General features: G+C 37.8%; 1 protein-coding gene across 1 annotated transcript in view; it reads left to right on the forward strand.

The window, feature by feature from the left end:
- brinp2 (bone morphogenetic protein/retinoic acid inducible neural-specific 2) overlaps positions 1-15,076 on the forward strand; it is a 74,854-nt gene that overhangs the window by 25,112 nt on the left and 34,666 nt on the right. The window contains exon 2 of the mRNA XM_061296136.1: positions 11,494-11,937. Within this exon, the coding sequence (XP_061152120.1) occupies positions 11,561-11,937 (377 nt within the window). The 5' untranslated portion in view covers positions 11,494-11,560. The remainder of the gene's footprint in view (positions 1-11,493; positions 11,938-15,076) is intronic.

Genomic DNA, 15,076 nt, shown 5'->3' on the forward strand with positions numbered 1-15,076 from the left:
CGGCTATGCAAGACTCCTGACAGTTAGTGTTCTGATTTTGCGTCAGGATAAAACCACTTTGAGAACACCTGGATTTCAACTATTGCAGCTGTACCCTGAGCAGATGGTCTTTTCAATCTTGTGTGACAAGGTTGCCGATTTACACAAATGAATTAGTCGAAAGTGGCACACTCACTGCGCCGATGACATTTGATATATCTTACAATCAAACAGTTACTTCTCATTTTTCAAAGGGAAGAAAAAAGGGAGCTGAATATCCGTTATCTTTTTTGACCGTGTTGCAATATGCTGTAAGGTTTTGAATTGTTCTTGAGTATGTTTGACCTGTTTTTATTCCTTCATTCTTTCCCTCTTCAACATCATCCGTTCGTATCTTTAAGGCCATCACAGACTTCAGTCCAATCTATTTTCTCATCTCATTCCCACTCAATTTATCCCATCTCACTGCTATTAGAGTGGAATGAAATCACATGTACATAGCCACTTCACAATCATACCACTCGGGGAAAATGATTCATAAAATGGCTTTAGCAATTCTAAACAGCCGGAGAGAATTTTCAATGTTTGGATTATGGGAGAGTGACGAAAAAGCCTAGCTCTTTAAGCCTCCTAAATGAGAGAACAGGGGATAGTGAAGGTGATGATTTCATTCCTTCCGCTCATATTTGCAAAGACAGAAAAACAACTTTAAACTTGTGATGCGTGTGTGTATGTGTGGGAGGGGGGGTTATTTCATGGACAGCCATTCAGTGCTCTCCCCCTGGTGTTTGAAGCAAATGAGGTGCTTTGCAAACACTATTTCCAGTACTGAGAGACCAGCAATAATGCGTGCATTCTGTGCAAATATAGTAATTTTTTTTCTTTTCACAACCTTTAAAAACAATTGCAAGAAAAGGAGGAGTAGGTTTGGCAGATTCTGGCAAAATGAGTACAAGTATGTGCCAGCTACTACAATATAATAAATGTTTACTTACCATTACTTACTACTTCAAAACATGCCAAGAAATATGTATTTGCTTGCGCTTAACTGCTCCATTTTAGATAAACTCCACAAAATCTCGCATTTTATTCCAGTTAGTTTATTTTCAAGGTTTGTTTCTTATATTATATCAAAGGTAATACATTCTCTACGAACCATAGTCCTGCTGACAAAGGGAAGTGTATGAGCTCATGTACGAGTTGGAATCTTTATCAAGGCCAGATTTACTAAAGGTAGCACAAAGCAATAAACATGGGCATAGTTGCTCACAAACTAATGTTGAAGCTGACCTAGGATTGCTTCGGCCAAACAGGGAGTTTTTTGGGGTTCTTGGAGGGAGTATAGGCAGAGATTAATTTGGCACACACATTGCGATTACTCAAAGCTTGTCTAATTCAATCAATAAATTAATTTTTTCGGGTGAAATGTTTATATTCGCTTCCCCGTAATTTTCTTTCTGTATACAGCTACACAATTACAATAAAGCACTTTGAATTGCCAGTTATAATCAACCTGTATAATTGTGCTCTGCAAATAAACTTACTTTACTTCGGCCTTTTGTTTTTAAATCCTGTCTGCATTGAATTACAGCAGCGTTTTGAGATTTGAGTGACCCAACGTGATACGAGCCCTGTATGGGGGGAGTGCACTAAATACAACCTGCTTTATAATAAGCAGAAAGACAGCACAAAACTGCTGACCAGAAAACCAACATTAATTGGAAGAACTCATTTTGTGCAGTTTTTTTCCACAACAACCCCTTGCCCTCGTTTCCTGTACGCAGCCTACATTGAATATTCATCAGTGTTTTTTGAAAGAAAACAAAACAAAACAAAACACTTCTTGGCTGTTAGTTGATAATCAATAATGATGGAAAACACAATATAATATTGACGGCCACCTATTGAAGCTGTTGTCATTGGTTCTGTCCACCTCAATCAAAATCTGACACATATTAAAACTAACTTTCTTACAATCACAAATCCAAAGTGTCAGTACAAAAGATGCTATTTCTGGTCTTTGAGTGCCATGTAACGGTGTCATTTGAAATTGCATCAATCTATTATTAAAACTTAATTTTTCCAAAAATATGCTGTCCTGTGAGCACCACGGTGAAACTGATTAGCACGTTCGCGTCACAGTTCGGAGGTGAAAGGTTTGATGGATGGCAAAATTTAAGACCAGCCTGACTACCGAGATTTGTGTGTGCCACGTACAGAGAACTTTAAACTAGCCAATTTTGGGTAAAGAAACATTTTCTAAGCAAACAGATTTTTAAAAAAGTTCCATACACTTTGGAATGAATATTTAGAAGCCATTGTTTATTTATTTTATTTATTTTTTTGTTTGGGAAAAAATTGAACAACTGATATATCAATTGTGATAGAAAAAAAAAACACAAGGCACCATGCAGTGTATTATAATGACTTCAGAAGGGGGGGAAAGATGGTAGTGGTCTGGTTCGGTGGGTGGTAATGGTGTGGTGTTGGTTCGAGTGAAACAAAGACCAAGAAAGGTCAACAAGGGTACGATAACATGGTGTTAACATTTGGAAGACATTTGCAGCTCAGATTCAATCACAACCACTGCAAGAAATTCAGGAGTGACATTGAGAAAATCAAACACGTTTGATATTTACAGCCGTCTACGGGGTCTTGAAGTGACCTGTGGTGTGCTGCATTGGCTGCGGAGAACCAAGCACCTATAGCAAACAGACAGGAGGAGATCTATTGAAAAAAAACGGATCAAATCACATATACAGAATACCAAACACCATTGCCAGCTCAAATGGCATCAGGACAATTTAATCTGCCAACATTTTGGTTTCATTATAAGATGGAAATTGTATTCAAAATCCAAGGATTGTCTGCTCTCTGCCAAGTTAGTGTCAAGAGGAAATATGAAAGGCGATGGATCAGATTCGCATTTACTAGCGGCATGCTAGGAATGCTATACATTATTTAAAATATGTCTGACGACGTTGAGGTGCCAGCCTGGTTTTTCACATATTCTGAAAATCGGTACTAGAAAAGCAATTGTAATGTTTAGTTGGATATAAATGTGAAACATAAAAGTGTACCAGACATGATTAACTGCACACAGTCTGAAAATAGTGCAGCAAGTTTTCAGTATCAATCATATATTGCATCCCCTAAGCTTTACCTCTCTTCCATCTGGCCAGCAATTACCTTTTTTAGGGCTATAATTACACATCACTTCGTCAGTGCAGTCGTATCCACAAAATAAAAACTTGTTTGAGGAGCATAAGCAGGAGTAAAGACAGATAGATGGAAGCATCTGGTGTGCCACTAAATTATTTTGTTCTCTGTGCACTCGTCACTTTCAAGTAAGCCACGGGTGTCAAACTCATGCACTGGGGTTAAATCTCGCCACGTTTTATCTTGTGCATCAACCTCCATGATTCTTGTGAAAATCAACCAAAATTTCAAATATTGCAGTGTTTTTTTCTTACCAAACCCCTTTGCACAGTAACTTAAACAACTATCATCTGACTAATGATTTTAAATGGAGTTATTTTAAAATTTGCAGTCTTTGATAGCAATTGAACATTTTTATAGTTTCACACAAATTTAAAGGCCCTCTGAGGGAAACCTTCACTGCAATGTGGCCAGCGGCAAAAATTAGTCACCCCTGATTAAGTACAGCAAAAGCCTCTTCTACCCAGTAAAGTATGTTTTCAATTCTATAGAATATAATCAAAAGTATGCATATTCTATGCCCAGAATTTAGATTTCTTTTAAAAGATAAGAATGCAGTTGTTTAATCCTAACGATTAGTACAAGTGTGTTTAGATAGAAACCATCTCAGCTATTTTTTTTCCATGATACGATTAAAAATACAACCAGGAAGTGTGCACTGCCTTTCTTTCACATAACAATGTTAGAAATTACAAGCATTGGATTGCTAACTGTGAAAATTGCCCAACTAGAGAGAACAGCTTTCTAAACCACAAGTTCATGTTTTCATGTCACATGAAAGGGCTAAAAAGACACTATAAGGGAGGTCAATATATTGATTTTGCTAACCTAGATTGTGAAGTGATGCTCCATTAAACTAATTGTTTGAGAAGTGCACCCATTTAAAAACTACATCAATAATGATAGCATTTAAATGTGTTTTAAAAATAGCAGCTGGAGCTGTTGGGATTTATTGTCTGATGCATTTTGATTGATCTATTTAACGTCATTCCTCATCATCCATTGTCCTGCTTTTTACAGGAGAATCAAAGAGTTCCCTTTGATTGTCTTCAATTACGTGAGTCTTCGATACACCCGATAGATCTTCACTCTTTGTTTTATTACTTTGTATTCTTAAATGCCAGAAGAATACTTCCAGTTTCCTCCATCTACCCCGGGAAGCGCCATAATCACATTCCCAGTCGTAAGAGCACCTCAGGCCTCATCATTTCTCTTTGTTGCCATTACACTAAAAGTTCTGAGACACAATTCCAAGAATGGCAGTCTAATGCACATGCATGTGCAATATATTGTGGAGGAATCACATTGACAGTTAAGGTTGTTTTAAAATGGACCTATTATTTAACCAGCCAGTGGTTTGCAATGGGCTGTTTAACCTTCAAAGAGCATTTATTATAATCATTGCTTTTGTTATAAGGTTAATATGATTGAATATGATGTAAAACAAAGGACACAGATTCATTTTTTATTATGTTTCCGAGAGTTCTATACTACCCACATAATAGAAACAAAGACTGCCATCTTTTATATATATATATATATATATATATATAACGGAATTACAAACTATCACAAGATTCTGTTTGTGCAGCACATATATAATTTGATGCTACTCTTTGATTTAGCAGCTTGTAAAAGCTTTCTGCTAGACTTTCAAGAGAAACTAATGAATCACATGTATAAATTGTAGGTAGTAGGTAGGTATACACTCGTTCCATCTGTGATTAAAGGCCCAAGTATTAATGTACTTTGAATGAGCTGCCTAATGATGACATTTGTTTCCCCCCCTTCATTTATAGAAAGAAGGGGACTACAAAGGGCTGCACAATGTTTATTAATCATGCACACTAGCTTTCATTTATGTCTGCCTAAACACTTCCACTCATTTATTAATGTCTTTATACCCTTGATGCTTTGTACCCTTGATAAAGGCACTGTATTCCTTTTTTCTTCTGTCAAACCTGATCGTATAAAATAACAAACAAGGCTAAAAACGGACAGATGTAGTGGTCATAATAGAAATTCCCGGGAGGAGCATGTCAATATATTTCAATAGCATGGCTTATCACTTGACTTACAAGATTTATTGGCTTACAAATTGAAGACTGATTAAGAGCCATTGTCTTGATGGCAAGACATAGCAACATATACTGCCCAATATTTATCTCTGCAGCTGCCACTTACTCGAGACAGGAATGAGGCATCTCTATTTTATGTCATTTGAAGAAGCTTCAATAATCATATTTCTTCTTCCTTTTTGTAAGAAGAGTTATTGGTTCACCACCCGAACGAAATCTTGCTTTAGCAGACAGCAAATAGCAAAAGATAAGGCCTCCGCGGGGTAGATGTTAAAATCCGTCATCCGGTACATTGTCATGATCTGTTTGAGGACAAATTAATCCTCTTTCCTTGCAGCATACATTAATTTGCTCCATTTACCCTAAAAATTGGGCTCTCCTTGAGACTGTATTGTCACCTCAGGACACCAATAAGACACTGCTTATTTCACTCTGCCTGAAGAACAAAACAGTGTTACTAAATGGTTTATTCCTGATTCTCCTGAAGGTGAAAATCACTGAAAGATTGAATGCATAGGTTGATTAGTGCTTGACCAAAAAATAATTTGCAAAATGTGATTAATGTTTGAAAGTCTACACTTGATTAAACAATGGCTTTTGACTTCATAAGTAATCATATTTAAACAGTACTTTAGTTATGTTAGCTCTAAAATCATCAAGCTATAAGTGACAGTAAAAAGAAAATACAACCAGATGAAAAGAATACAAGAACAACCATACTATTTCATCATGATAGTTTCTGTGAAAATTTATCGTCCAGAAAAAATGATCGTGATAGGCCTATGCATGCATGCACATGCAAACACAGTTTTTGCCCGAGAAGAGATTCTGTGTGCCATCATTTTTACTGTTGCCGTTGTGTAAATAATACTCATAGAGGCAATTTTTTATTATTTTTTTTAAATCGGAATGCCTTCTATGCAAAATCCTGTTGATCGGTTCATTGCGTCCGATTTATGACAGTTTCAAGCTTCAAATGAATTCTTGTTTATTTAAACTCAAATTCTACAACCTCAGTTGATTACATTTTTAAAGTCTCGTTATTATCAAATACATAATCCATGACGCCCTGACTAATTTCCGATTTTTTATTTTACACACTGTACGCTTTCTTTTTATCTCATCATAATTAAAACGTGATTGAGTTGTAGTTCCGCTGGGATGCCTGCAATGACAAGAATGACACATCAACATGTGCCGCCTGCTAGAGCGATGAGATGATGGTCTTGCAATTGGCCTTGATTAAGCATCTCGACCGGAGGCAACACAGTTACAATACGGAGCATATTTCTGGGACGACAGGGTCACAGCCTCCCTGACTGCAACACTCATTTGCCATTGTAATGTTGAAATAGAGTGACTCTTGCCTCTATTGACCGACTGGCACCACCTCCCACAGAATTAAAACAAATGGGACATGATTTGATTTGGATTAAAAATCTGACATGATGCATTAATGGTGTGCCTTATAGTCCGGTGTGCCTTAAATAAGGACAATGTTTTAAAATGGTCCATTCATTTTAGGTGTGCCTTATAGTCTGGTGCGCCTTATAGTCCGGAAAATACGGATATATATAATATATGTATATATATATATATATATATATATATATATATATACACACATTTTATTGCACATATGTGCATTAACGTTTTGCCCTCAAATGCACTGCTGTGATTTTTACCATCATTTTTCTGTAGGATTTCTTCGTCAGTAACACACACAGTATCATCATCTCAGATGCTGTATGACAGATTGATCACACAATAATATATTGGTATAAGCATCTTTAATACTGTACGTCCCTTGTCGAAATTCAACATTGCCCGAGGTGAGCTATATTGCAGTGCTGTGCTTGTAATTTGCGCTTCTTATCCCCCTTGGCCTTTTCAATTACCAGAATTTGCTTTCTGGCAAAATATCAACATATTCCCTAGTGATTTAAAGTGGACCTATTTGTACAAGAATGAACTAGCAAGCAAGTAATAAAAATGCTGTTGCCCTATGCATGCAGGGACTTAATAATGCAATGTTATATACAAAGCACGTTGTACTGTATTTGAAAATATTGGAAGCAAATAATTCCCTTATAATAAAGTGTGTGTGTGATAAATTCCTTTTCTTTTGATAAAAATACGGTTTAAATAACTTTATCCAGAGCGGGAAGGGATTAATTGCATTTCTGTTCATTTCAAAGGCAAACATTGCTGCTGTTTGTGAACATTTCAGAATATTCTCGAATTTGTGACCTTCCACTGTATTTAAATGTACATTTTTACATTTCTACTGCCTCCAGCATGTTAAAATACAACTTTAACTTACACTTAATAGGTACTTAACCACAGGTTTTTGTATTGAGTTTTAATATTGGCAGATTAAACTAGGTACTAATAGAAAGAGGGCACCCTTGAATTAGTCTATATATTCAATCAATGGCACATAGGAAGTGACAAATAAGATTGCTGCCTCACAGGTTATCGGCATATAGCAGGTTTTGGATGCGGGAGCTAGAGGTTAGATAACATGACTCCCAGTTGTGCATGCTGCTGACAGGTTGTTGTTTATTATCAGCCGTAAAGATGTTTACAGAGGTAGTGTATTGATGGACCTTAATTGACCATATGGCTGTTTGTTTGTCCAACTGGAGAGCGGCCAAAGACAGCGCCAATAAGGCCGCTGCAGTGCACATGCGTTCAATATGTACTAACACACACAGAGCAAGCAATTTCCAGCTACAGCCCATCTGTGTAATGCACGTCACCCAACAAAGCTGCACATTGGAATCACTTGTTTGCAGGTTCCCTTATGGTAGGTTATTATTTGGAGATCTATTCCAGTTTCTGTTGAGGAATCTGCCTCTTTTTCTTTTTTTCTTAAAATATATTCAGCCTTATAGATTGATGAAATGTTCTTGTTGGCTTCCAATTTCATTGGGATGCATACATACTTTTTATTTAATTGGCTGCTAACTAGGGATGGGCAAGTATTATTTCAAGATATCTTGTGCTTGTGGAGGCTGCCGATAGGAGTCACAGATATGTACCGTATTTTCCGCACTATAAGGCGCACCTAAAAACCTCATATTTTCTCAAAAGCCAACAGTGCACCTTAATCCACTGCGCCTCATATATAGACCAATATTGAGCCACCACAGCAGGCGTGTCCAAAGTCCGGCCCGCGGGCCAAATGTATATATCTCATATATATGGACAAAGTTTTAAAATGGGCCATTCATTGAAGGTGCACTTTATAATCAGGTGTGCCTTATATATGGACAAAGTTTTAAAACGGGCCATTCATTGAAGGTGCACCTTATAATCCGGTGCACCTTATAGTGCGGAAAATACAGTACTCCTTGGTAGTAGTTGCTGCTGTACTGCCACAATTTGACACATCAGTGAATCATTATTAGCATCAGAAATAGTTTTTTGTCATTGTGGCAATTAAAATAAATAAAAAATCGCAAGAGGTACATTGTGGCCTGCACTTAGAATCCAAATTGTAAAGTCTCAGTTTACCGTAAATATAATATAAAATTTGAACATACTTTGAGTGGTCTTGAACCTTGACATCCGGGTTCTGTGTTTTGTCTTTAGCTTTTTCTTATCTTCCATAATTCTCAATGCTTCACTGCAGTGGGCTTTCTATTGCTTTATAGTAGATTTTCAGCCTTGCTGCATGCTGTTGCCTTGTTGAAAAACAAAAAGGTGAGTGGCAAGCTGCTGGGCTGGAAATACAGTAGAGCTGGCCTTTTATGCAGAAAGCCCTCGAGCTGTTCTGGTGTTTGCAATTGTACAAGCCTTGTATCATACATTTGTGTATGGTTCAATTGAGAGCCCCAGTTTCGGGAAATCCAAGAGTGAGACTCGATTGTGTAAATCTCAATGCACACACAGTGGATGAACTCAAGGAGTCTGCTTTCAATTGCCCAAGAAATGAAGGCCATATCTGTCACAGTGTTCTTTTTCCAGGCTGTAGTTGGAATTACTGAAATGAGTCAGGAGGTCAAACATCAGCCTATGGCACAGGTGTCAAACTCAAGGCTCGGGGGCCAGATACGGCCCGCCACATAATTTTATGTGGCCCGCGAAGACAAATTGTGCATCAAATTTGTGTGTCATTATTAGAATTGCAAATTGTCTTCACTTTTAATAATATCTTTTTTTTTTTAATATTTGACCAGTTTCTCCTCGTCTAATTTGAAAACAAGTTATTTGTCAGATTGTTTTGTAGCTTTTACTGAATATAATATGAGGTGCTCATACATTCATTTGGGTTGAAAGTCAGAATGGCCCTCCGAAAGAAGCTACGACTACAATGCGGCCCGTGAAAAAAAAGAGTTTGACACCCCTGGCCTATGGCATTCATACCTCAGTGGAAAGTTGGTGGTAAATGACGTTGGGATATAGCAGCATCTCATTACATTTCGTCATATTGGACAAGCACAGTTCCAATATTTACTTGCTTAATTACATTGATGCAAAATGGTGGGGGAAAAAAAGAAAACATCCAATAAACAAGATCCCCCTTGACACTCTGCTGTCATATCTGACAGGGTGTGGTTAATTTAGCAGCTCTGTTCCAACAGATGCTCTCACCAATGTGTATTTGAGACGCTCGTGCCTTTTACAGCTTAGATCCTTGCAGGAAAGAAGGGTAAATACGTGAAGTGTGTGTGAATAATGCAAGTGTGAACACTAAATGTCAGGGCTAAAAATTCCCGCCATTGTCTTGCTGGGATTCACTGCATATTTTATGTATTTTATAATTTGTGGCAGAGTCTCAGGAGAGAAGCAGAGGAGAATTAGGCCTGGCAGTTATGGCTTTCACTTATTGCTACAACAATTTAATCAACTTCATTTTAAAGGCAAATTTTGAGTGGAACTTTCTCACCAAATGCTCAGCATGTTTGAGTTATCATAAAAGGACAAGAGGCAGGAAACCGGAATGCCCGGAGAAAACCCACACAGGCACGGGGAGAACATGCCAACTCCAGATTGACCACTCCAAATTTTCCATAAGTCTAATTGTCAGCGTAAATAGTTGTTTACATGTTGACTGTTCAAGAGTACTTGAGTTTATTTGTGCGTTCAGTGTACTTGCTAATCATATGAGTCTTGTCCAAAATTGCGTCCTTGATAAATCCAAAATCATGCCAAACTCTTTTCACACTGACAGTAATGAGAAATTTGGCAGCTGACGCTCTATAATCTTGGAGACCGTTTGTCTGAACTCAGTGTTCCTCAGCGCTTTGCACGACTGATGCGTTACTCGAATCACATCTTGTTATCTGTTCTTCTTACTTGGCACAGAACAAAAGGTGAAGATGAATTTGCAGTCCCAGCCCAAACTGTGTGGAATCTCATTGCACAAGCTATCACAAAAGTACTCCAACTTTAAACTGTACCAAAAATCTAATTTGTCTTGACAAGACTTTTAATGGTTTTCTCCGCGTAGTTTCTCTTGTCTCTCTAAATCTTTGCGGGTTATTTTATACTCTAAGTCACTTTGTTCTCTTTGTTCCATTTGCTTGAATCGTACATATTTAATTTTTTCAAATATTCTTTTCTATCTCTTGCCCTGCTTTTAGTATGGATTAGAATTCCATTTTTTTTTTTTTTTTTACAGAATATAAGGCACAGCATTGTTTTACTTCATTTTCCTCTATAGTCAATCTGTTGTATCGTAAAGTGAATACAATTATTATTTTTTTGTCTTCAACAAATATGAGTTTTTATCACGGCACGATAAAGCCCAAAAATGTTTTTTTGCAAAAATGATCTAAAATACAGTGTTGCAAACAATTATTCAAAAAGATAAAAGCTAAAAATTTGATAAAAATTCTAATAATGCCATTCATCTTCACTTTTTATTTCTTTTTGCATAAAACAGTGGGAGAACATTCGATTTTGATGGCAAGAGGACCTTTAAAAGAATGGGGTTGAAATTATTAATTTATTAGAAAAATATTAAGAACTAGAACCCTTACTTTTATTGCAAGTTATAAAGAAGAGTTTTGACCAAAAACATCACAAACACCAGCGAGATTAACAAACTGCTTATTATTCAGTGGCTTGTTAAAGGTTTCCGTCGTTGATTTACCAATCAAATCAGGCCCAATTGTTTGCTATTATATGTTTATATAAAGTTGTAGCTATGAGTTGTTGTTGTTCTTTTGGCTAATTTGAATGTGTTTATTTTGTTGTGTTATTTCAGGCCAGTGGGAGGTGACTGTCAGAAGAAATGCCGGTCCTAGGTGCCCTAGTACATCACCACCGGGACCATGGCAACTCATTGGCCTGTGAGAAAAGAGGAGTGCTCCCATGGATCTGCCTTTCTTGCTAGATGGTCGGCATCCTCCTTGATGCTTCTATGGTTGTCATGGGTGTTCTTATGGCTGCTGTGGCCCATCCGAGCTGAGCAAGTGGCCAGCGGGGGTCATGCGGGCAAAGGGCTCCATGGTTCCCTGTCGTCTCCCTCGTCATCTTCCTCCTCCTCCTCTCCCTCCAGTTCCTCAGCCTGGGGCTTCAACACAAGACAGAGTGGAGGGCAACTGGACTGGCTGCTGTCAGAAAAAGGACCTTTCCACCGTTGCCCTGAGTACACCGAGTTCAGAGAGAGGTTCCACCAGGGATTTTCTACCAGATACAAGATCTACAGGTTAGACGGGTCTGGGACTGCATATGTTGCTAGTAATTGGTATCCAGACGATCCAAAGAATTTTGATTTGTTAAACAAGAAATCAAATCTCTGGTTTCAATGTTTCAAGTAAGGTGTCTTGCATATTTCTTCCCGAGGTTTTTGAATTCATAGTCTTCTACTTACGTCTCATACCGGCGTCTATAAGGGCGACTAAAATGTTCACCCTAAATGACAGGTAGTATTTCCTTTAGCATTGTCTAGCAAACAAAAACTGTATGTCTGCTTTTATTACATTAACAGTTGAAAATCCTAGTGTTAGATTTCAAGCCTCAACATTCATTCATTTTACCTTATACCATCCAGCATTGGTTTGTTTGCTTTAAATATCTCTTACCATAGCAACCAAGATTGCCCACTTTTGCGCTTGAGTCTGCAGTACGTTTGCAGTGCTTGTTCAATGTTTATTATCATATACATTAGTCTTATTTTTTAAGAATTCTCAAGTGTCTTAAAAATAACACTAGCAAGCACTTAGCAAGCTTTAATCCAATAGCAGACAAATGCATCTGTACACGTAATATGTAAATTAGACGGAAGACAAATGAAATCTGATCCAAACTCATTACAATATTGAAAGTGAGTATTTTAACCACATTTGCTAAATTAACAACTAGAAAATGCAATACAAAAGATCATTTATTCATAAAAGTAAAGAACGTGAGAGTTTTATTAATGACTTTTGCAATGATTAATGACTAAAAAAAAATTGCAAGGGAGAGATTTTTATTTTTCACCGATAGAAGCAAGCTAATATGGTTCCTTCATAAAAGCTGATCCTTGTGTTGCCCGAGCAAAATGAAAGAGAAAACAATAAGGACCTGCAATATTAAATCCGCTTTCCTTGCCTGCGTTAATACATTTTGGTTCCCTCCATGTTCTGAAAGAAAAATGCTAGAGGCCTTCTTACTTTTTAGCTGTTCATGACAAATGTTGAGTGTTATGGTACAAATGTTTATTTTATTTATTATTTTTATCTAATGGTAAAACGTGTGGGCGGCTCGGTGACGCACTGGGTAGCACGTCTGCCTCACAGTTAGGAGTTAGGAGAGTGCGGGTTCGATTCCACCTCCGGCCCTCCCTGTGTGGAGTTTGCATGTTCTCCCCGGACCCGCGTGGGTTTTCTCCGGGCACTCCAGTTTCCCCTCACATCCCAAAAACATGCTTGGTAGGCCGATTGAGCACTCCAAATTGTCCCTAGGTGTGAGTGCGAGTGCGAATGGTTGTTTGTCTCTGTGTGCCCTGCGATCGGCTGGCAACCGGTTCAAGGTGTCCCCCGCCCGATGACAGCTGGGATAGGCTCCAGCACGCCCGCGACCCCTGTGGGGACTAAGCGGTACAGATAATGGATGGATGGATGGATGGATGGATGGTAAAAACATGTGTTGCATGTCTTTAAATAAAATACTCTATATAACGTATACAGTACATATAAAAGACTATGCAATACTTGTGAGGATAAGCAGTTGGGATAATTGCTGGATGGATAATAATAATACATTTCTTTGGCATTTTTATGATTTCCCGACATTCTCGACCCCTTCTTGTCATCTTTTATTCAGGGGAAATCCGTTTTGGGATTGTATGACAGTTAAAACTATCCACCAATTACAGCCCAATATTCTAAAAGAGTCCAATTAACTGTCAGGTTTCAAATGCCGATACTTGACTAAAAACCACAATGTAACTAGTGCAAATGGAAGACTATTGGCGAGAAGTACAAAATGGGCAGTAGAATAGGCCATTTCCTTTTCAGAGTCAAATGTCATGATTTCATTAAAATAATTGTGCACCTTCATGTGACACATCAAGATGGGCAATTTTGGAAGTCTAGCATTTACCTGTCCTCCTAAATTTCTTGTTAGAGGAAAAGCAATGATGTCATTTTTTGGGATTACATCTAATGACCATTTTTCTACATGACCACATTTATTGCATTACAGCAGATTCCATTCTAAAGTTAGATTTTTATACCTTTCTTTTTACAGCACCTCACGCTCTGTAGAAATTTTGATCAAGATTTTTTTTAGCTCAAAGCCTTGAAAATTGTCACATTTATTTATGCCTTGGGAGATGCCAACTTCCATGCAAGCTATTTTAACACACTTTCATTCTGTGAATCTCTCTTTTTTGATAATGGTTAAAGCTCTGTCATATAATTTAACAGATTTAGGTCCTGAATTACCGGTATAATAAAATTACAGCATGTGCCTGCTTCCTTTTTAGCTTACTTAGTCAGGGGGAGATTAAAAATGCATCCAACCACCCATTCATTCTCTAAGACACTTGTCCTCATTCTGATCACGAGTGAGCTGGAGCCGGGGTACTCTTGACTGGTTGCCAATCACAGAGCTCATATGGCCAAACAATTGTTTACACTCACATTCGCAGTAATAGGAAATTCAGAATCTTGAGTACTATGCCAGTTTTTGGGAAACCGTAGTACTCAGTGAACTCTTCACACGGAAGCCTGAGGTGAGATTCAAAATGAGCTAAATCATTGGTAACTGTATCGCACTAAATCTATCAAATCTGCTCTGTTTTACAAACAAGGCCTTCCAGTGCTTTCCTTATCGTCTCCCTGATTTGTCACCCTGTGTTACTAGGAAATCATATAAATAAAATTAACACACCAACCAATGACAATGAGAAAGTGTGATACAGAGGGCATATTGTCATAAGTTACCTTTATCACCGCCATTGCCCAATATTATCAGTTAATATTGAGAAGATTGCATTGGAACGCTATCTGATGTTTGGGCGAGTTTAATATCCAGTTATTCAGCATGACAGCATTTAGAAAAAAAACTCAGGATTTTTCAAAAACACTCCTGATTTTGCCTCTTCCATGGTTGTGAGGTTTGCACAGCATACGATACCATAGATGGCGTAACATTGAACGCTTTTCTTTTTTTTTAAAGAGGGAGGAGTTAAAGTGGAGGAGTCAATGCAAAGAATAAGAGAAACGTAAATAACTGTGGTGCTTGTACGAGAAAGGAAGATAATTTGACCAATGAACATACAGATGGTGGCCACCTGCTGAGAGCTTGTTAGTAAGACCACATTGTGTTGCTCGGTTTGATGTCTAATATTTTGCTCT

This window comes from Syngnathus typhle, linkage group LG13 (genome assembly GCF_033458585.1).
Source record: "Syngnathus typhle isolate RoL2023-S1 ecotype Sweden linkage group LG13, RoL_Styp_1.0, whole genome shotgun sequence".
Classification (NCBI taxonomy): domain Eukaryota; kingdom Metazoa; phylum Chordata; class Actinopteri; order Syngnathiformes; family Syngnathidae; genus Syngnathus; species Syngnathus typhle.